The following is a 24404-nucleotide window of genomic DNA, read 5'->3' on the forward strand; positions in this document are numbered from 1 at the left end:
CTGTACTTTGTTGACCATGGTTCTCAAAAAGGCCCCTTCCTTTTTTTCACTCTACACCAAATCTCTTTGCCGAAAAGAGCAGATCAACAAGCTCAGAAGCACAGTTGTAGATCTGTTATTTTTGGTCAAAGTTTGCCCCAGAATAGGGACTCTAGGGTTCTGGACCTGTCAGAGAACCATGAGTCCCCAGTGGATAAGCAAACCCACACTACAGCACAAAATACTTTACTGTATTGGCACGAGGATAACAATTGTGCACATTATTAAGGACTGAATTTGAAAATGTTGTGCACAACAAAATCCTGAGTGTTAGTTTAAAATATGTTTGTAATAATGTGTTTTCACTCAGATAAACTAACATTCAGGATTTTACCATGTGGTCAATCTCTTGTCTAATGATTGGTGTCCTTGGAAGATATAAAATTGATAAAGGAAATTAGAACATTTTCAAATTATAGACAAAACTACACAGTAAAATGCTAAGTTCTTCATTTAACGCTGAAGGTTTCAGAGTTAAAAGAACACATTTTGCTTTGTAGACATACAGTATAACCACTAAAATATGGAATGAAAATGGTCATAAATAACATGCTAAATATAAAGAATGCAACAAAACTAGGTCTGTTAATCTACAATCCTGACGGTTGTCAACAAAGAGGCTTTGGAGCCCCGGAATACTCTTAGTGACCATGTCGGTCACACAAGATACACAAACACAAACACGCTCGCGCACACACACACACACACGCACACACACACACACACTCACGTAACCTACAGTTAAGTATGCGTCCTTCACCTCCCTTCGTTTCCACTGTGTAGTGGTCACTTGTTACAGTTCAATAACAATAGTGCATCAAGACTGAGCACGACCCCCTGCCACCAACCCACAATACGGTTTCCCCTCCCCATTCCTTTTCAAAAAGTTCTGTGTTCCACAAACAAACTACCGTTCCTGTATCCCCCACCACCCCCACCACCCCCAAAAGGCTACCAGCAACACACCCTTCATTCTATCTCAGCTCCCGGGAGTCCTGCTCGCCTCCGTAGAGGTAGTTATTGGTCCCCGCCGGCTGAACGTACTCCTCGGTCTTGTCCCAGTCCGTGACCCACCCTCCGCCTCCCCCGCCGCCGCCTCCATCGGCGGCTCCTCCGTTGGGGTCTTGGTTCATGGCGCCGTAGCCGCCGCCACCGCTCGTCCGGTACAGCTCCTCCGTCTCGTTGCCCAGCTCGTCCTCGTCCAGGATGCCGCACTTCTCGTCGCTCAGCTGCTCCGGCTCGGCCCACCACTGCTTCTCTCCGGACGCGAAGAGCCCTGTGGGGCACAGTGGCGTCAGTTCAGCCAAAGCTAAGGTATGGCAACAGGGGTGTCGCACCAAATCCTGGGCCCTGGCTACAAGGTTTCACTCCGGGCCCCCCATGACTGTTCTTCATAGGGGAGGGGGTTTTAACCCATTAGACTTGGAACACATTATTACGCATTGTTTTGTGCTTTAACTATTGAAAAATAGCAGATATACTGTACGAGATCTGCAATTTTAGAAAATTCTTGAAAATGTGTGCAAGTCTTTGAATATTTCAAATCCTTCTAAGGTTTTTTTTAAAAACCTATTTTTCTATGTCAGTGGTGCTCAAACTTTTTCATGTGAAAAACCCCCAAAATTATATGTATTTGGCCACGGGCCCCTATCTCAAAATATTTAATTCCAGGGACCCCCCGGAAGCAAAATGTGAGTTACAAGTGTTCGCTTAAAAAATATATACATTCAAAGATATGCGCACATTTTCATGACTTTTCAAAAATTGTGACACCCCTGTATGTCAACATGACTAAGGCGCGCGTGCAAGACACCACTCATGTTGCCATACCTTAGCAAAAGGCATGATGAATGTATTTTAAGAAGTACTCCCCCCCCCCCCCGTCGCAGACATCAGCGTACTGTACTACATTAAGGGCAATCTTTAGGCATTTGTACTTTAGTTGAGTAATTCCCATTTCCAATACTTTTACTTCTACTCCACTGCATCTCAGAGACAAATATTATACTTTTACTTCACAACAATTATTTGAAAACTCTAGTTACTAGTTACTTTGTAGATATGATTATTATTACAAAATATAGACATTAACCACTTCAGCCCTATATACATTTCGTCCATTTCAAAATAGCCGACCTACAGGTTCACAATGAGTCGCAATGCAGCGCATTGTGAGAATTTCAATACATTTTGAAAACTCGAAATGAGACGTTTCTACTTTAACTTTTGGTACTTTAAGTACATTTTGATACCAATACTTTTGTGCGTTCACTCAAGTAAATTCTGAATTCCTGTTTTTACTTGTAACAGAGTATTTGATACTATTGATACTTGATTTTGAATACTCTTTCCAACACTGGCAGTCATGACAGCATTACAGTATACGGTACGCGGCTTCCCAAACACTGGGTCGTGACTCATTTGTGGGTAAACTTTCATGCGTAACATCTCGAGTAAAACCTTTTTTTCTCTTTTCTACATTTAAAAAATTCCGAAGATAATTCTTTTTTAATAAAAATGTTCCAAAATATCTTTTATTTTTTATTTTTAGTTTGGGTCCAGGGCAAACATTGAATCTCTCTTTTGGGTGTCGTCGACCACAAAGGTTTGGGAACCACTGCAGTACAGAATACGGTATAGGCCTACTGTACACAATAATGCAGATGAGAATGAAAGGCAAGCAGAAAATGATGGGAAACAGAGGAATACACACCATAGAATATAACCCCTCCGTAGTGAACGAGTGAGGCTATGAGAAACACACCCTGCCACTCTTCCCGTGTCTACAGAGAAGAGAGAGAGAAGGAAAGGATAAGAGATTGTGATTAGAGGGTGAGATGAGATAAAGACAGTGGCGTCAGTTCAGCAAAAGCTAAGGTATGGCAACATGACTGGTGTCTTGCAAGACACCACTCATGTTGCCATACCTTAGCAACAGGCATGATGATGATGATTACCATCAGTGGGTAGTATTATTTTTGTTCTAATTTGCATTGTAGTTAGTTTAAAGTAATCTAATAACAGAATAATCAACAATTTGTTAATTTATTTTAAAAAGTGCATTTTTTTTCTGCAGGAGCAGCTGCCATACCTTGCCATACCCAATTGACTCCTCTGAATAAAGATAAATTAAAGTAAAAGATCACTCACAAGCACATGATCTCCAGCACCAAAGCGTAATACCATAAATTATAACACAGCATGTGTTCAGAAACAGTTCTTCTCACCTTATGCTTTGTCATGGCACCAACTATAAGAGGGCAAACCATGCCAGATAGAGTGCCCACGCCATTGGAGATGCCCATGAGGATACTGGCATAACGGGGTGCAATATCCAGGTGGTTGACATTGAACCCTGTGGAGAAGCATGTGAATGACATGAGCACAATCTCAAAAACACAGGAAGTCTGCACTACAATTGTGTATTATGTGTATATTGTGTATTATGTGTATAGACTGTTGAAGTCCCAGGCTGAAGCTGCTTTATCCCTATTTAAACATTCTGTTGAAATGTAACAACATTGTTGGAGGTGTGAGCTGTGTGTGTATGAGTTGTCAAGTGGCCGTCCTTGTTAAATCAATTATTAATTCGTTAAATAAATATGGATATAGATAAATCCATAACCAAAATAAGACAGAGACGAGCCAAAGGACTATCAATACATTGCTGTATTTGAAGAGAGTCAGACAAGGAAGACAATACAGTGAGCATACCACCCTAGTGGCAGCTTGCTAATTCTCTATCTTCCAAGATGGAAGTTAACACGGTATATAAGGATACAGTATATGACTCATTGATTGGTCCCCATATCATAACAAGAAAACAGAGATACGTATAACCAAAACATGATCTCGTAGTCAGGGAAACCAAAGTCACCATGACCTGTAATCCATTAGCCTGAAATTACAGTATACGACTATGTAAGTTCAGTTCATAATATAACTTATATGGTCATATGAGCAACCTCACTTTTGTTTTTCTATTCTAATCGTATCTTGATTAAAAAAAAAAATTAAAAAAAGGAACCCATAGTTTGAGAACTGCTGTGTTAAATGATTGACAGTTAATTAACCAATATATTTTACAATGATACTGTAAATGCTGACTTTGCTGGGTGTGTTTGACAGTTTTGGAGTGCAGCTGACTGGGTATTATTCTATGTTATTATGTGCCATATTGTGAGATTAATGTCACAATTCTATGCCATATTATGTCGTTTTCCAGAACGACATGCACATGGAAATTATGTGCATGTAGAATGAAAAATACTATATAAAAAATCTATGCCAAAGTCAAGATCTATGTCTCTAATATTCAGGCCAACTATACAGATCTATCTTATTAATTACATATGCTTTATCAATGAAGCAATTCTCAATGGGGGGATCAAGGCAAGCTCCTCAGTTGAGATCAAGGCTGACGTAGAGTTTGAATTAGAGCTTACGGATGTTGACGAAGATCCTTTTGATCTGTGAGAGAGCTCCAAGTGAATGCTGAATACTGTGTTTCTTGTATAGGATTATGTTGCTGTTGCCGGTTTTATGTTTGGGCACTACAGATGCGTGAAGCAACTGCAGTCAGAAAAAATTAAGAGGAAAAGAAATGAGTACTATATTGATAGTACCTCAATCTCACCTGAAATTGCGAAACCGGAAAAGCCAACTGCCAGGACCAAGAATGTAATTGCAACGCCTCTTGTATGAGAGAACCCCACTACCAGCAGTAATGTAGCCTCCATTCCAAAGCCTGTTACAGAGAACAAAGTGAAGGAACAGAAAACATTTAAAAAGGAAAAGTATTTCAGGTAGAAAATAATAATAGAAATATTCCTCAATTGATAAAGCCATGTATGTGATGTATTATGTTTTGAACAATATACTGTACGTGTATGCACATGTTTCAACCTCATTAAAACTGATGCCACTAAGGCTAGTTGAAACTTAAGTAAATTGTTCACCAGACATTCGCTTTCCATTTAGAGTAGAATAGAAAAGGGGCAATGAAACAAAATGGGCTAAAGGTGTACAGTTACAATACAGGTGTTGGAAACAAGCAACATTGTTGGAGGACATTGTTATAATAATTTATTGGTAAGAGTCTTTTCTCTCTTCCACATCCGAAAGAGATGTGTTAGCAGTGGGGGCTAACATTAGCCCAGCATAGTCTCTGACCATGATGCAGCTTCGCCACAGTGCGACATGTACTTCCCCATGTCCCTCGATTCTCTATTGATTTCTCTGTAGTTCAAAAATAGTCCTCGTCTCACCATTGCGACTCTTTGCCCTTATGCAGCTATCATGTTCTCACCTCAGCTGACTCTACAGTTAACCCCATAATTGTCCTGAGAGTTATCAATGCAATTCACAGGTCCATATCTGATGGGTTTGTGTGCCTGTACTGTAGTCAGAATTAAATGACTGCAATAATAGTTTTGGACAGTGTAGAGCAGGGGTTTTCAAAGTGGGTGACAGGGCACCCTGGGGTGCCGTGACGGCAGTCCAGGGGTGCCGTGAGATAATTTGATAATATTTAGAATTTATTTAGTATAAAGTATAAAGTTATTTTCAGTCAGTTCTAGCCAAAATGGCTATTATCTTAATGTTTTCCTCACAACATAATCGCTAAAATATGCCATAAATATAAGGTGCTGGGAGTGAAAATTATGAATATAATGTATAGGGTGCCTCGGATGAAAATAATATTTATTCAGCAGCGAAGTGTGATGTCACTTCCGTGAAATGGCGTGAAATGTCGCCCTCTACGGGGTTCATGCTGGTATTGTTTTGTATTCAAATCGCCATTGAGGAATTTGCGATTACCGCATATAAGAACTGTGTTAAAAATATAAACACACCATGGTCTCGGATTGACCCAAATGGATATGAAGCATCGACTAAGGTGGAAATTTACAGATTTACCCAAAGAGTAACACAATAAACGCTAGAAACGAGTTACACAGGCTATATCAGATATGAATGAATATCATAAACTATGCAGATCCCCCCCCTGACAGAAACGCGCACACGGTGTGTTTATATTTTTAACACAGTCCTTATATGCGGTTAGGCGATAAGGTCTCTATGGCGATTTGAATACAAAACAATACCAGCATGAACCCCCTAGAGGGCGACATTACGCACAAATGACGACATGGCTTCGTTTCTCTATAGGGGTGCCCTAAGCCAAAAAGGTTTGGGAACCCCTGGTGTAGAGAGACAACATAGGAATCCATACTTAGTTGTGAAGGAAGCTGGGTGTAAAAAGGGAGAAAGAAATTACTCCAGCTGGAATCAAACCAAAGATGTTGCACCCACCGATGCATCCCTATTTATTTTAAACGCTTGGCTGACAGGAAACTCCTGATTTCAGTGTGAGCTCACTTGTCAGAATGGTTTGAGAATCCCTAACTTTTGGAAAATGAATTGCTGAGCAATTTTGTTTGACATAATCCTTATGATCCAGTTGAGATTCTGATAGAGATCAGTGAAGAGGAATGGCTTTGTGGTTTGACAATAGTTTAATTTAATGCATTTTCTAGTGAAGTACATTTGAACATACAATTGTTCCATGCATTTAACCCATCGTAACCTTTCTCTTTTGGTGGGAGGAAACCAGCAAACCCAGAGGATATCACAGGGATAAAGTGGAAAGCTCCACACATAAAGACCCCAATCCCAGTGGTGTTTCTCAAACTTTGACATTTCAAGATCTCTCCTTAACTCTGACAGTGTACAAATGGAACCAAATGAACCCAGTCAGGGTTCATTTGGTTCCATTTTTACACTGTTAAGAGTTACAGACTCGTATGGGTCGATTTAGACCCCCCTAGAATCAATTTTTGAGAACCACTGCTATAAGCAACACATCCCAGGATAAGTCAACTATCTACATTACTCTTCCATCCTTCTGTTCCGCTCTTACTGTACCTCCACAGTTCATGAGCTTCCTGACGTTGGTTGTGGTCATTATGTTGTTAGATCGTAGGTAGTCGGCTAGCTGCCCCCCAATGGGCACAATGATGGTCATGACCAGGTGAGGAAGGGCAGAAATTATTCCCACCTAAGACAACAGTGGCGGATGGGATTGGAAGTTAGTAGGTTATACAGACCAAAAATCACATACATGTTGTGTATGCAGGTTTTCACAGAAACACGCTACCAATGAAGGTAAAAAAAAAATCTTCTTACAATTCCCATGTAGTGTAATTAGGGTATTTGAACCCTACCCAAAGCCCCAAATCCTTTGTTCTCGCCAAGGTCCATACCAGAGCCATATACGTATACTTCTAACCAACATGCAAGCACTCAAACACCCATGTTAACACTTTGCCAGCCCTGGGGAGCCACTTAATATTAAAACCGGACTATACCGTACATCATCTGTACTCAAATTAGTAGAAAAAAAAACATATTTTTCCGTACTAGGTCATTAAAAATGAAATAAGTGATAATGATCGAAAAAAAAACAATCGCTAGCCATCCTCTGTCTCACCACCGGTCTAACCAATAGCATGATTCTTTGCGCATGAACCGGAAGTGCTTTTGATCGCTTCCGGGGCAGATTAGCCTTCTAGCCATTGACTTACAGTGTGGACGTTAGCGCTAGCATAGCCGTTGTCCTAGCGGCTAGGCTAATGAAAATTCTTCCGTGGATTCTTATTATGGAGATGATCACATGCGCCCACATTGATGCACACGGATCGCGCACGCGAAACGCACAGGGAGAAGACGACTCGGCCAAACTCCCCACTATATGCCAATGCAGAACGAGCTACTTCTGGTGAGTTTTAACCGGGGGGATTGACGGAGGAGAAAAAAAGAATGCAGCCATCCTAGAAGGCACGCGTTGTTGTTGATGTTTGTAATCATAATATTATGTCTCAGATCATAATACAATGATAGAAATTTCCGGCCACAACAAGCCATTCTGGCCCGGCTGGGGAAGTGTTAAGAAGGTTGTCCAAACTTCCTTCTATCATCTTAGGAATATAGTCAAAATCAAATCCTTTCTGTCCACCCCTGATTTGACAAAAATATATGCTTTCATCTATTCACGCCTCAATTACTGCAATTCAATTTATTCCTGTGTCTCCAAAAAATCTATTCGCCGCCTGCAGCTCAAAATGCAGCTGCAATGCTTTTAACTGGCTCCAGAAAAATTTCCCTACATTGGTTGCCCATCTCTTTTAGAATTGATTTTAAAATTTCACGTACAAGTCCATGTCCGGACTCGCACCGTCCTACATCTCAGACCTACTTGAGCCTTATGTGCCTTCACGTACACTCAGATTGCCAGACAAAGGTCTGTTAATCGTTCCTACCTGCAACTACGTAACAAGAGGTGAACGTGCCTTTGCCTTCAGAGCCCCAACTCTTCGAAATTCCCTACCAGAAGAGATAAGGTTCGCTGAGTCTCTGCCCTGTTTTAAATCCCTGCTGAAAACCCACCTCTACAGAATTGCCTTCAATCTACAGAATTGCCTAGCACACACAGATTTTAATCTATGCTATTATTACATTTTGTCGTCTAAATATAGACCGTCTACATTTAGACGACTATTAGAAGTCTATTAGTCGTCTAGTCTAAGTTTAGACAACTAAAAAACTTTCAAATCTATACGTCTATTAGACCACTTTTAGACGGCGTGCTCAGTGGGTGTGTACAGATGTACAGTACTTCTCATCACATCGCCCTGACCCCCCGTTGCGCATTGCCATTAGTTACCTTGCTGATCTCAAATTTAAACACCTCCTCGAAGTAAGCGGGTTGGCTGATGAGGAGTAAATAGAAGGTCCAGCTCCTGCAGAAGTTGGCCACGATGATGGCGTACACTGGCATAGATGTGAAGAACGCTCTCCATGGTGTGTTGAATTTCTACAGGAAAAGAACAGACATGAGATGTACAAGATGGCCTACAGTTTCTTAAATAGCCCCCCTGAATTGAGTTTGTGGCTCTGGGATATTTAGCCTGACCTATGAGCGTTGTAACCTGACTGCGCCAGATGGTGGTATAGTGCGTACCGCCCTACTACCATCTGAGATCTGGGGAGAGTTGATAATACTCGTAAAGTCCCGGGCCGGACCAATCAGCGGCAGCTACGGGCGGGCTCTGAGCGGCTCTGAGCCAATAGAGTCTGATTGCAGACCACGTGGAAACCCAGGAGGCGGATTCTGGGTGTAACGTCATGCAGACAAGCCAATATGAGTGGTTGGAGTTGGCACTCCCAGACTGTGATAGAGAGACGGCCCATCCAATCACCTGCTAAAGAATTTGAAAAAATGGCCCGCCCCTTACAACGGGTCTGCCGGAGCAATCCCAGATGATGGTATAAGCAGAGTGGTATGCAGCCAGGCATACGCACTGCTGCTATCATCTGGCGCAGTCAGGTTATGAGCGTTGCGCATGACACAGACATGCGCAGACCAAGTTCTGTCAGGGAACTAAAGGCCTCTCCATACTATGACCGAAATGTTCGGTGAGTTGTGTTTTCCGACGTGCAAATTTCCGAACTCCCGTTCGGTCCAATGCTTTTCAGAAGTCCCGAGGGATATCATTTTATGGTAGAAAAGGACCTTTTGACCGAAAACGGCGGTTTCGGTCATAGTATGGATAGGCCTTAAGTGCAGTTGCTGCTGGCTACTGTCTCATCCCCATGCTTTTATTCTCAACCAATCACATAGTCACTCCATAATAGAAAACCCTATTCTCAACCAATCACATACTCACTCCATAGTAGAACACCGCTATTCTCGACCAATCACATACTCACTTCATAATAGAGCGTTTCTCATTTCATGCTTGGATTGCTTGCTTTTGCTGCTAAAACTGCTGCTCACCCTCCACCCCTGGTACCACCTCTCATTTTGGATCTTATTTTATGTACTGGGGATTCGGAGTCCCTATGGTTGGGAGATGTGCTTTCTCAGAGTACCTAAAACAGATCCAATTAATTTCCAAACCATAATAAATATATTGCATTTTTATATTCAATAAAAATATATTCTATTCATTCATAAGTTGTCATTTATCCATTCATGACTGACAGAACTGCACAACTCACGTTATACTTGACATTACTGCTGACCATTTTTCCAAAGCATATCGTGGTCTGGGCTGTATTAACCATTGGGCCAGGGGCCCTTGGCTCTCAGGGGCCCTTGGGGGAACTGGGCAGCGTGGTCATTGACAATTTACTTAAATTAAATGTATACGTTAATCAAAAATCAAATGTGTGGGCCCCTCCTCTGTTGTCTACAGGTGCTTTCTTGGCCCACAGATGATCATCATGGCTTAAAATCCGAGCTGGGCAGTGCGCGTCAGGAGGGAGGGGGGGTTATGGTGGAGGGTGGGGGGCCCTAAAAAAATATTGTCTAGGGGCCCTCGCGGGGGTTAATCCGTCCATGATCGTGGTTTGTTTGATTTCCGAGAAAGCCATCAAATTCCATTCATTTCAGTATGGTTTGACCTGCAGGGACTTGACGCAGACAATCCAGCAAGCAATCATTGCATTTTAATGCATGTTAAAGCATTTGAAAAAGACTGATTTACGAACAAAGATTTTACATCTAGGATTTACTAACGTAAATGTCATTATTATTCAGGTACTGTAAGTTTGGTAATGTTTTAATGGAAACGTGAACAAATGTACTCTCATGAAAAATAAAAGCTATTCATGGGAAAGTGGTCTATGTTTATGTATAAGGCCGAAGCTCTGAATAGACACCGACATGATGCCGATATGGTCCTTTAATTCCCAATGCATGAAACCAGTCCCAGGAGATAGGTTGGGCAGAAGACAGTCCATTGTGGTAATGAAGGGTGACGTACTATGAAGACATGAATATGAATGGATTGACTTTTGAGTACAGATGCAGAACACAGATCAATACCAATGACCTGCCATATAGATTTTGCCTATCAGTATTGATGTAAGAAAGACTATTGCTTTGAAAATAGCAGACCTACAAGATTTCGACGTGTTGTGAGCTTGTACTCTTAGGGCTGAAGGGTTTAATGCATGTTTTGTAATAATAATCAAAATATACACTAACTAATACGTTTTCTAAAAATTCTAGTGGAGAAAAAAAGTACAATATTTGCCTTTGAGATACACCACTGCTATTATATCATGGGCAGGCACACTTGTAGGCAGGCAGGCACCATCAATTTAAAAACCAGACGACTAGAAAGAATGTGAGGATTGAATGCATAAATGATGCGTCGTTGACTCGCTACATACTGTATTTCTAACTTTCCTGCATCCGTAGATGAAATGCATGAAGATAAGAGAAGTGCACACACACACACACACACACACACACACACACACACACACACACACACACACACACACACACACACACACACACACACACACACACACACACACACACACACACACACACACACACACACACACTTTTAGCCCCGGCTGACCAGGGGGTGGCAGTATAGTGACCAGGATTATGTAAGCCATTTACCATGAGAGGGAGTGGGTTGTTGGCTGATTTACCACTGTTTCAGGGTTGTGCCACAAGCCGCCAGGCCGGGAACTTTGAGAAAGTCACTGGAGTTGCCTGATTTACCACTGTTTTAAACCAATCAAAATCCAGTATTTGATCATGTGATTAGAAAAAGTGGTAGAAGTTGTTTTTTGTGAGGGTACCTATCCTAGGGGACATGGAAAGAACATGCAAACTCCACACAGAAAGGCCCTTTCGCCAACCCCACTCAGTCTGGGCACTGATGACGCAGAGGACGGAGAGAACACACCCCCCAGCGCCCATAGCGTCCCCAGCAGGGATAGAACCTGGGACCTTCTAACTGTGAGGCGACAGCGCTACCGACTGCGCCACCGTGCCCCCTTACTTTACTTATTTTTGAAAGATCTTGAAAGCATTTGATACATTTTCAATCATTTTAACACAAATCTTCTCTTCATATCAGTTTGGAGGTCCTTGGCACGAAAAATAACTACTGGTTTAAAACGAATTTGCAGAATCGGCCTCAAGATTAGTTTTGGGGCTTTTATGCCTTTATTGGATAGGTAGACTGACAGGAAATGGGGGGAGAGATGGGGAGTGACACGTAGCATATGTAGTCTGTAATCGAACCGGCGACGCCACCAGGCATCCATGCCTATGTGGCAATGCTTAAGTGGTATGCGCAGCGCCACAGCTATGACGCACATGACGCACTGTGCGTCAGGCATCACGCTGCCAAAGGGCACCAAAAAATGAGAGAGAAAAGAAAAAAGAAGAGCCAAGCCGATCCATTTGATCTGGGGGCGGGGCCGCAGCGCAGTCCGCGATGCACTCTGAGTCTGCACTCACTCACAGACAGACAGACACTCACGCAGTGGAGATCCAACGGTCATAGACTGATCTTATCTGATACATGGCAAGTAAGAATCAAACATTTATAGGGCTGGGATGCGATTAAAAATTTTAATCTAATTAATTACAGGCTCTGTGATTAATTAATCGCAATTAATCGCATTTTAATCGCACATCGATATCTGACCTGAGAAGCATTTTTCTTTAAAGTAAAACACATTTTGTTGTACGAGGGAATCAACAAGTGAGTTTTTTATCTAAATTTCGCATCCACTGGGCCAAGCAAAGCGCTCTGATCGGCTACTTCTCCCTTTACGTGTGTTGTCTCTTCTTGGTTGGTGCATCGCTATGATCGGTATGCCCGAAACTGAAGGTTCTGTGGTGCAAAAACTAAGTGCAATTAAAATGCGTTAATTTTTTTAATCGCGTTAATTTTCTGTAATTAATTAATCGCAATTAATCAGTTAAAGTCCCAGCCCTAAAAACCTAACCTCATGTGAATTAACTTATCCCTGCCCAGCTCAACAACTATGGAATATCAACTTGGCAGAGCAGTTAACCCCGAGCTGTTGGGGGCGTGAGTCAGGCACCAAAATGGCTTGTGGCGCCCCTGGGTATGTGCCTGGACCAGTAGGCCAGCAGGCGCCCCGAATCGGCCTCAGGTCTTAATGGGTTAAGTAAGCTCAATTCTACACTCACCCAGGGTAGCCGGGGACCTACAGTAAGTGGGAACCTTCCGATTCCCAAGCAGCCACTCCAGGTGAATGAAAGTGAATATTATTACCAATAGTGGTGGCAGAATAGAGAGACAGATACATATCTCCACACCCAGGGCAGAGAAACACTAGCCTAAATCATTGCCTGTTTGCCTCCACTCTAGTAAGATGCACCTTTGAAACATGCACCAACACCCCTTAGTGGAAGTAATTTGTCAACCCCGCACTCACAGGAAAAACTCTTGCTAAAACAATCACTTGCTAACCCTAACCACGACTGTAGAGGAGATGTAAATAATACAAAAATATCCTTTGTTCGTAGGCTACTGCTCCAGAACTGAGCAACTTCACCTGTAATATACTGTATATCACCACCACCATCAACAGACATACAGAGATTGTTTATATAATGTAAAATAACCATTAGAAAGCATCCCTTCATATGGCAAGCTAGCAATCATGTAACAAAACATTAGAGGATTCAAATCTCTAGCACAGTGGTCTTCAACAGGGGGTCCGGGACCCCTAGGGGGTCCTCAGAGTTACTACATGGGGTCCTCCAAATCTTTGTGTGATAGAAACTTTTTTAGCGTCCATATTCGGAGAACTTTAGCCAAAAATAACGTTGAGAGCTTGTAGATCGTCTATTTTTGGCAAAGAGGTTTGGTGTAGAGGGGAAAAGAGCAGACCAAGTACAGAGTGAAAGGTCAAGTTTATTAAGTATTTGTGGTTCAAGTGGTTAAATATCTGAAAACACAAATTGACATGAATTCAAAATACACTGATGATCGTGCTGTCAAACGATGAAACTATATGGAATCTATGAAAAGGTTGTGGGGGTCCCTGCTTCATCTCTCTCTCAACTAAGGTGTCCTTGGCCTGAAAACATTGAAGACCCCTGGTCTAACATCAATTCTCAGACCAAGGCACACTGAACCACTAACCTGTTCATAAATATCAGAACACTACTTCCTCTTACAATCTAACTATAAACTAGTATGACACCTCAGGGTGACGAGCGACCTTGCCCTAAAGGGCGAAGCCCTAAAGGTCAAGGTCGCGCCATGTCTTGGCCATCTGTCCAGTGATTATTTCGGACCAGTTACCCATATATGGAGACCCCTGGTACCCATATATGGAGATCCATGCACTGTATATGGAGATTTGCAGTGAGATCCCAAACATGCTTACTCAGTTATTCGTTGTGTGAAAATCCTATGACATCTATCACAGATGACATACATACAATCCCCTTTATGCCCATACATGGAGATCCCTGTCTGAACCAGCCACACAGATATGGGCTGTCTTCCTCCATATATGGGCATTCCCATAAGAAGTCCTGATAGATATGGGCTTAATATTGATGACATCAGGGATCTCCATATATGGGCATAAAAGGGATTCTGTTAGAGTGGTTCCCATGACATCACAGTGATGTCAAAGCGTGATGTCAGAGCAGCAAACCCATAGACCGTAAAAAAGGGTTAGGGTTAAAAAATGTCCAGACAGACAGACAGACAAACAGACAGACAGACAGACAGACAGACAGACAGACAGACAGACAGACAGACAGACAGACAGACAGACAGACAGAGTCAGCATGTGCTGTTTCACATACTAGTAAGACGCCTCAGGGTGACATGCGACCTTTAGGGCGAGGTCACGCCAATTCTTGGCCATCTGTCCAGTGATGTATATCGGATCAGTTACCCATATATGGAGACCCCTGCATGATAGTCAACAATGTTATGTAAACACATGACATTACCAAATATGGGCATTCCCAGATATGTCCTTAATATTGATGACATTGGGACATGGATCTCCATATATGGGCATAAATCGTATGTTAATTAGTAAAGCCAAGCAGGGCCTTGGCAAGTTAGGGCCTGGGTTTGATGCCTGGGGATCTCCATATATGGGCATAAGGGGGTACCCTAACAGGGCATCATCTGGGAATGCCCATACTGTATATGGACATTTTATGTATTTTTTTCTTTTATTAATATATATATCCATATACAAATATGGACTTAATATTAACGTTTTCGGGGAAGGTAGGGTGTAAATCAGAGTAAAGCAGGCTCTTCGGCCAGTTGGGCCTGGGATTGATGACATCAGAAATCTCCACATATGGGCATAAAAGGGATTTTGTTTCTGTGAATGCCCATATGGCCCATATTTATTTTATTTTATCCTTTATTAATATGTATCCATCCATATACATACAATATATTTTATGCCCATACATGGATATCCCTATCTGAACCAGCCACACAGATGTGGGCCATGCCTTTGCCATCTGGCCAGTGATATACAGTATATCGATGACATCAGGGATCTTCATATACGTATGGGCATAACAGGGATTCTGGGGAATACCCATATATGTACTTTTACATAGGTGATGTCACCTGTGATTATCACCTGTGATGTCACAGTGACAAGGGAACCAACCCATAGACTGTTAAAATGTGTACTGATTGACTGACTGACTGACTGACACGGAGACAAGCTGCGACATTTCTCATGGTATACTGCAACCTTCGGTTTCAACTAAACTGCGACCCTCGGTCGCAATTAGGCAAATCTAAGTCTGTGTGTCTGTGTGTCTGTGTGTGTGTCTGTCTGTCTGTCTGTCTGTCTGCCTGCGCTTACATCTTCCAATGGGAAAACCCTTGTAATAACACAGAGTGACGTCATCAACAGCCAATGAGGGAGCAGCATTCTTGATGACAACGCCATCAACAAGTGTGACCTGATATAAATAACCAGTAAGACGCCATGATGGCAAGGGGCGACCGTCAGGGGGTCTCGACCCGCAGGTTCGCTGCCGCTTGTGGCTTGCTGACGCTACCCTGAAACGCTTTGCCTCGTCCTCTCCACGGACAAAAGTCTGATGCGCGCGACACATTGTTTTTAGATCGTTATTCACGTTGAGGGTGCGTCAGAAGCATAAATCATGCAAAGACAATTCCAGTTTGTAGAAAACACCAGAGCACTTAGGCCGGCTTTACACTGCCACTGAAATCTAGCCTGAATCAGATCCGAGTCACATCAAAAGTGGAATCCGATTTTTTTTAGATAGTCTAAATCCATCTGTCTCAGTCTGAAAGCAGTAACCACATCCACCCCATTGAGTTATATGCAAGTCACATGCAAGTCACATCAAACTGTCCAAATGTCACTTGCTGCGCGACCCGAGCGCGGAGCGCCGACATCATTACACAGCGCGAGTATTTACTATTTGATTACAGCGCATATTACAGCACACTGAGCATATGAGAAAAACAAGAGAGAAGGAGAGAGAAAACACGTGAGCTAAATAGATAAAACCAGATAGGAGAGTGAAACAGAAGAGTAAAGAAAACAAGAAAGAAAAACAATATTGTAACGTGTGTTTACTATGGTCTATTATGTCGCATTTCCTGAACGTGATCAACTTAGCGTCAACGTTGTGACGTAACGTCATGACGCCGACGTCGTTACCACGGTAACCAAAGCAGATATGTAGACGCAGGGCAGCTTTGGGCTGACGCTGTTAGAATCAGTCAGAACGCACAGATCCGATTTGACTGCAGTGTAAATCCAGCCTTAATAAACAGTGTGTAGACGCAGTAGTCAACTTGCGGCTCCACAGAGGTCTCGAAACTTAAAGGTGTCATCCAGACCAAAACACATATAGGGTTAAATCTGCCTTTTATCATACCCCTTCATACCTGCTTTAGTCGATTTTTTTTCATAGCTGCCCCTGTTGCTAGATTTTGGCTGCCCCTGTTGCTAGATTTCGCATAACTAACATAGTGGATTGTCCCGGTTATTTCTTTAGCTTCAAAGTTAGTATTTTTTTATTGGATTGTGTTTACACAACGTCCTGAGACCAACCAAACCGCTGTTTTGACCTCACAGGCACCCTTACTTGTCAAACGGCTTCTGCTCTACATCAGAGCAGGGAGAGGAGAGCCTAGAAAGGTAGGGGAGGGAGGGGTCTGTTTGACAAGTAAGGGTTCCTGTGAGGTCAAAACAGCGGTGTGGTTGGTCTCAGGATGTTGTGTAAACACAATCCAATAAAAAAAATCTGACTTTGAAGCTAAAGAAATAACCGCACTAGCCTAAGGACAATCCACTGTGTTAGTTATGAGAGAGCCCGCGAAATCTAGCAACAGGGGCAGCCGAAATCTAGCAACAGGGGCAGCTATGAAAAAAATCGACTAAAGCAGGTATGAAGGGGTATGATAAAAGGCAGATTTAACCCTATATGTGTTTTGGTCTGGATGTCTCCTTTAAGACTGACGGTCGCCACTCGCCATGTGTGTGTGTGTGGGGGGGGGGGGGGGGGGGGGGGGGATAGACAAGCGCCACAGGAAAGTGTTTCAGACACTTCTGCTGCAGGTTTCCATAGTAAAACTGGCTCCCTGACGGTCGCCAACAAGGTGTGCTCTGCTGCCGTACAATTAGGCCTTACGGGCCATATACTGTATAGATTTGACTATGTCTGTGTATAGATTTGACTACAGTATGTATATGCCATGGGCCCATAGCCAATCACAGAGGGGCAAAGGGTGACATCATAACATCGAGGCATATAAGGGCCATGAGAGGAGCCGTCTATGCCCGTAGCCAATCAGAACGGGCATAAACGGGCATATGTCAGAAAATCTGTTGGATTGGTGAGCTTCACGTGACATGTTGGTCAACCAGGACCAATTTCTATGATTGGACAAGTTTCATAATTTCTTACTGGAAAACGGGGGGAGCGGGCACAATGGTAACGCATGCTGAAACAGTGCCAAACGTATCACTGATACGTTTGGGTTCTCCAACATTACTTCTCAATACTGTGCACACTACTACCCATAACACAAACTGTAAATAGTTTGGAGCACATATGATTGAACGGGCAAGGACTAGTATTTATACACTCACCGTTACTGGAGTTTGGTTCTGGGAGGACACACCAATTGCCTCCTCGATGTATGTCCTCTCCTCCTCCGTGATGGTGGGGTGGGCTGCTGGGCTTTCATAGGACACCAAGATCCAGAAACAGTACCAAATGACACCAAAGGTGCCTGCGGGGTGGGGGCAGTATTGTTTTGTTAAAGCGGCCCCACCATGAATTTCGCATTTTTCATTTTGTTCTTGTTTGAATTATGTGTAGATAATCAGTTAAAGAGGCGGTGCCATAGTTTTGTACTTTTTCTGGTTTTCATGTGTCTAGGAGGTTGACAGTACTTCATTAGACCCCCTGGTGTGGTTGTTATGAGCAATCATGTATTGCCTTTCTATTTGGGTTTTAGCTGTAGGCTGCCACCTTGTCAAACATGGTCAACAGGGTCAAACGTGCCAGTCCAAAAACACACATACTGTACTTATTACATCACAGAATCAACCCCTCCCCTAATTACCATTCACCCAACATACGTGGTTGTGGCTAACTTCAGCTGGGTCACCACCCACCATGACAACCATGCATACCAATGAACTGGTGGGTGTGGCCACATAAAAACGTTTTTGGAAAAAATCTAGTATAATCATAATACCTGATAATCATGTTTTAGAGGGGGGGGGGGAATAATGGCACCACCTCTTTAAAGGACCAGGTCACCTCTGGGACAATCAGATCTTATTTTATTGTTGTGTGGGACACGATCAACACAATCCTGAATAATTTTTTGTGTTCAATCTGTGTTTTTAGATATGTTAGGATTTCAGCAAGCTACAACTGGTCATATGATGCATTTCGCATCATATGACCAGTTGTAGCATGCTGAAATCGGCTGAAATACTAAAATATCTAAAAACACAGATTGAACACAAAAAATAACTCAGGATTGTGTTGATCGTGTCCCACACAACAATAAAATAAGATCTGGTTGTCCCAGAGGTGACCTGGTCCTTTAAGGTAATCAACCTCTACATAATTAAAAGGGTTGAAGGTCACTGACCATAGACATAGAAGACTGAGTGCCACCCCGAGTATTGGACCAGTATACCAGCGAGAGGCATGGCAATCACTGCTCCAGCATAAGAGCCTAGGACATAGAGTAGACAGACACACATCATTAAATGTGAAGAGAAGTCCGGCGTGCTTCAGCCAGCAGAAGGTATACAGTACAAGGGCTCGTCGGTGCTCAACAGTGACAACTTGCATCAGAGAGAATAATACCTGAGAGTCTGCCAAAATAAAATACGCTGGAGCACTCGACAGGAGTGACCCCTGCAAAACAACAAACACGAGCAGACCAGTCCAGTCGCGTGCTCCAGTATATCGTCATTGTCGAGCGGAAACCTCGTATCTCCAAGTTTCAAATTTGTACGTTCTTTCGTAAAGTCCAGCCCTGCTTCATCATACAAGGCGGTCGCACAAAGCGTTGTGTGCTTGTAGATCGGCTGTTTTCACTAGTTTGAATCATTTTTAAAATGATAAATGCAAAACGAACGGTTTTGGACATTCAGGGTTTTCACCCGACAGAGACGATATATTTTAATTGGGCACTTCTCCTGAAGTGCCCAGGTATTATTCTCTCTGACACATCATTAAAAGTCTTTACATTATACTGTCACTGTCTGGTGTGGAAACCTCGTATGTCAATAAATAAATAAATACTTTTCAGGAAATGGAACAAAAATATTCAGAAATAGTGAAAATAGCCAATCTACAAGTTCACAACTTTTTGGATCGGCTTGCTTGACACTCTTATGCGATGAAGTAGGGCAAAAAAAAGGAGATACAAGGTTTCTGCCCGACAACAATGATATACTGTAGTGTATAGTGAGAGTATACTGTATTTTTACCAACCAAAAAAATTCAAAAATAAAACATTATCAAAAACATTAGTCTCTGAATGGCAGAGAGAAACCTACAATGACAACTTAAACTCACCACAAAAGGCTGTTGTGGCCAGACGACTTCTTTCCAGGGGTGGCGCCCATTTGGCCCAGATACCATGGCAGGCAGGATATGAGACACCCTATCGGATGAGGAATCATTTCAGGAAGTGATTTCAGTGATATTTAAATGTACTTCTGAAAGATAAACAGCTAATGTTACTGGGTTTATTCTCCAACTGTGAAAACAGAAGTTCTCTGACCGTTACAGTATCATTTTAGACTCCTTTTAAAACGGGGAAATATCGCTTTTTCGACGGCACATCATTTCGACTAAGGGTTAGGTTTAGGCATAGTTTTACTGAGGTTAGGGTTAGGGTTTGGGTTAGATTTAGACATAGTGGTTAACAACAGCGTCGGCAGGTTAGCATTTCACCAGGTTAAAATTCACCCGCGTCGAAAAGATTTGCCGTCGAAAAGATGCTATGTCGAATTGATGACACGCTCCCCTTTTAAACTCAGCGGCCTTGGACACCTAGGTTCCCCATAGCATGAAAATACTTTAAATAACCTTAGGTCTCTCTGTCTTAATTTGTATTAACACAAATGACTAGCAGGCCAGAGTATATGGTAACAATTCAAGTGTGGCACGTGGCCAGATCAAGACAGCAGCTAGTTGTCAGCTGAGGCTACATTATGCTAAGTTTTGTCAGTGCAAGCAAAAGCCACAGATCGGGGCCAAGAGCCAAGCACCTCCACAAGTCCTTGACATATCCTGACAAGGATAACACAGCCAAAGTGCATCCGTGCTGCAGAGGGAATCAACATATTCAGGCAAGACGTGGCCACTACAGCGAATCCAAAGACTCTGCACAGGAGGAGACAGAATGAAAGACAAGCGTTAGATATAACACACTGTATGACAGCATCTGTTATTGTCCCAGCTTTCAGTGTAAAAAAAGGTTCTACCTGTTTGCTGCAAACTTTTGACAGATGAATCCTCCTGGAATTTGAGTTACTATGTATCCCCAGAAAAACGAGCCATGGATCATTCCCACGGTCTCTGGATCCCAGTCAAACTGAGCTGGCTGATGAGAGAGACAGGAAGAGAATTGATATAGTATCAGGGAGGAATTGAATATAATTACATTATTACGTGACTGCAGTGGTGGAAAAAGTACTCACATTTTCTACTTTAGTAAAAGTGCCAATACTGCATAGTAGAAGTACTCTGTTACAAGTAAAGGTCCACTTGAGTAAAAGTACAAAAATGTACTTAAAGTACTAAAAGTAAAAGTACAAAATGTTTGAAAATAGCAGAACTACAAGCTTGTAGATCGGCTATTTTCAAATAGCCACGGTATAGAAGAGGGCTAAATGTATGTTTTATAATATAATCATTTATATCTGCAAAGTAACTAGTACGGTAACTAAAGTTTTCAAATAACTGTAGTGGAGTAAAAGTGCAATATTTGGATCAGAGATGTAGTGGAGTAGAAGTAAAAGTACTGAAAACTGGAAATACTCAAGTAAAGTACCAATACCTCAAAACTGTACTTTAGTACAGTACTTAAAGTTATACCATGTAACTTTTTTTATAAAACAAATCTTAAAATTGTCCTAACTGTTAAATCGCTAAAGTTTTAGAACACCCACTCCGTTATTTTCAGCTTCTAAAGCCTTCTCCTTATATGTTTTCTATGATCCTGACCGGGCCCCGGTTTTCGCGGAAAAATTACGTCATCACACTACCGGCCAATCACAGCGAGGGTTATACACTGCCGGCCAATCACAGCGCATCTTGAAGTGGGGTCGCTATGGCGGCCATATTTGTAGTCGCCCGTGTGTCTCTATACTCAAAAGGTAATCTCGCCTACCAGGCAGGGTGAAGTAGTCCGTTTCTCCGGAATGCCTGAACACACAGGAACCAGGGACCCCTCTAAAGATAGATCTCGGCGAGGTGGAGGCAGACGCGGGGGTATGCTCATATATGGAGATCCCTGCCCATATCTTGGAATGTCCATATACCGGTATGTCATACTGTGTCAGTCTCATGTGGTCAGCTATGATGTCAGATATCTCCATATTTGTGAAAAGTTTATCATCATTTTTAATTAAAGTCAATGTTAAACTACAGCATATAACGTATCGCTTTGCAAAATGCACCTTAAGTGTCCCGATGAAGCTGGTCAATTTGACATATGGCCCAAGTGGGAGGAGTAGTGTGTTCGGATATCTTAGTTACATGAATATCATTCATGTGAAGTTTTGTTTATGCTTATTCATTGTAATTGTAATGATCAAAATCGGTATGATGATTTATCGCTCTGTTTGTCCGCGCCGCACCACATTCGTCACGGTCAGCGAGCACCGCCACCATATGTGTCTTGTGACTTTAGCTCCCTCAAATCCAGCCTTCAACCGCCCAACAGCGGCAGTGGTAATTCGCCATAGCGATTTTCATTAATTTCAACAAATACGCATAAACTAACTACATGACATGAACAATGTTGCTATAACTAAGTTACAAAATTAGATAATAAATACATTTAGAAATAAAATACATTTTCATGTAAGATCACTTCCTGGTTTTCTTGGTGCAGGCAAGGGGAGACAGGTCGGCCGACAGACAGTACAGTACAGTAGATGCTCCCACAAAACTGTGGGAGGAGTAGTGCGGCAACTACAACATAACTGTATCTAGAAAGATGGATGGATGGAAATCAAGTCGGACAAGTATGAAACTGTCCTGAAAGTCAGAAAGTCTCTCATACTGCATATATACTTGTCAGTGGACAAACACCGAATTATAGGATTCCAATTAAACGGTGAAAGTCAGGATTCAAGTTAAAAAGTCAAGCATAGGATTCAGGATTCAGGTTAAAATCCTGTGACAGCACCCTCCAAGCTGGAATGAAAGCTGACACGCCTCTGACAAATACTCCCATTGACATTGTTCAACTACACCATGGTAGGCTACACTAATTTTTAAACTTAGGGCTCTATTCTGCCGATTAGGGTTTAGGAGATGCTATTTCCTAAATTTGGGGGTTTAGTATTTAGGAGGGGTGTTCCAACGAAGGAGTTGCTATTTTGGGGACCTGCTAAATCCCTAAAAACACATGCGCTACCCGTTACATTATCCATGGGTGGATAGGCGTGTTGACTTAAGCTGTCAACACGCCACAACGTAGTGCATTGATAGCTTGTACATCTGTTTTTCTTTTCTTTTTTTTTTAGAGTGGCACACGCCGCATCATGCTTCTATCAAGGAAGCAAAGAAAAACACTGCATATTGATTTGCTCATAGCTCTGTCAATATTATGAAGCAATTATTCAAATTAAAACATCTCCATAATTCTTGGAGAGTCCCACTTTCATGACCAATGACAAATTTTGTCCCTATTAAATCTGTAAATATCTGTAAATATTTAAATGTTGGCTATTTGAAAATAGCCGATCTACCAGCTAGTCAGTGCGCTCCTGTCCAAAGTGGCCATTTCCCGACCTTGATTCTAAAAGCTCTGATTGGCTTTATACACAGCCATATTTGGTAGGTATAGTTGCAGTATCACTCACTCTTACTTATTATAGAGAATGTTGTATAATTGTAATCAGGTCTTTATATCCTGTAAATCAAACTGAAAAGAGCGAATGGCATGACGCACGTCACAAATCATTTATTTAAATAGACTATTCATCTTATATAAACAGTATTGACAGAAGGAACTGACTGATACACTTACTGTACTTGCGAATTATGGGAAAAATAGAATCACTGAGATCTGTGGATAATTAGACCAAAAGGAGACAACTGAAGGTTGTGTGCACAATGTGTTGGAGACTCCGGTGTCCATGTATTCCATTGTGAGCGCTATACCAAACGAAGTGGCAGAGCAGCTGGCAAAGCGGGTGATTTTAGGATCCTAAATACGCTTTGCCAAAATATCAATTTTAGGGAAATAGCAACAACACGCCCACGGCCACACCTCCATGCGCAAATAAAGGAGTCTGCATAATGGGTAGCATCCCCAAAATGCCATTTAGGGAAAGGGCAAGTTGCCTTACCCGCATTTCGTGGGTTAAAGGTGAGGATAAGGGGTAACGGGTGACATAGAATAGAGGCCTGTGTTTTAATAATAATGCAATGCATGCATAGAGCAATATCTCGGTGGGAGTACATAGGTAGGCTTAGGCTATATTTCAATTCTGTATATTGCCCAAGCATATGTCATAGAAATTTTGCTATGACATATGCATTGAACATATCACAACTTATGAAAACCCCACTGACCATAACACTGACTTTTCCCAATTATTCATTATATGCCAATAATGTGACAATATATGACATTTTCCCCCACTCTTGTAGTCCCTGTCGCTGCTAGCCTCTATATATTTGGTCATGTGGGAAGGTGTAAACGAGCACAGGTCCCATTCGTTATACATTAGTCATCAGCCACTCCCTTTTTACTCAACAG

The 24404-nt window shown here is 42.2% G+C and overlaps 1 protein-coding gene across 1 annotated transcript in view; it reads right to left on the reverse strand.

Moving 5' to 3' along the window:
• Window positions 1–1013: 1013 nt before the first annotated feature.
• Window positions 1014–24404, reverse strand: part of LOC308303124 (vesicular glutamate transporter 1-like) — a gene marked incomplete at both ends in the record, with an annotated part of 38182 nt that continues 14791 nt past the window's right edge. The window contains 11 exons of the mRNA XM_080747447.1: window positions 1014–1315; window positions 2753–2822; window positions 3267–3394; window positions 4676–4786; window positions 6967–7099; window positions 8765–8914; window positions 18022–18164; window positions 19041–19127; window positions 19979–20066; window positions 20677–20791; window positions 20893–21011. Coding sequence (XP_080603573.1) covers window positions 1014–1315; window positions 2753–2822; window positions 3267–3394; window positions 4676–4786; window positions 6967–7099; window positions 8765–8914; window positions 18022–18164; window positions 19041–19127; window positions 19979–20066; window positions 20677–20791; window positions 20893–21011 — 1446 coding nt within the window. The remainder of the gene's footprint in view (window positions 1316–2752; window positions 2823–3266; window positions 3395–4675; window positions 4787–6966; window positions 7100–8764; window positions 8915–18021; window positions 18165–19040; window positions 19128–19978; window positions 20067–20676; window positions 20792–20892; window positions 21012–24404) is intronic.

Source organism: Nannobrachium achirus, assembly GCF_963921795.1.
Source record: "Nannobrachium achirus genome assembly, chromosome: 18".
In the NCBI taxonomy this organism is placed as follows: Eukaryota; Metazoa; Chordata; class Actinopteri; order Myctophiformes; family Myctophidae; genus Nannobrachium; species Nannobrachium achirus.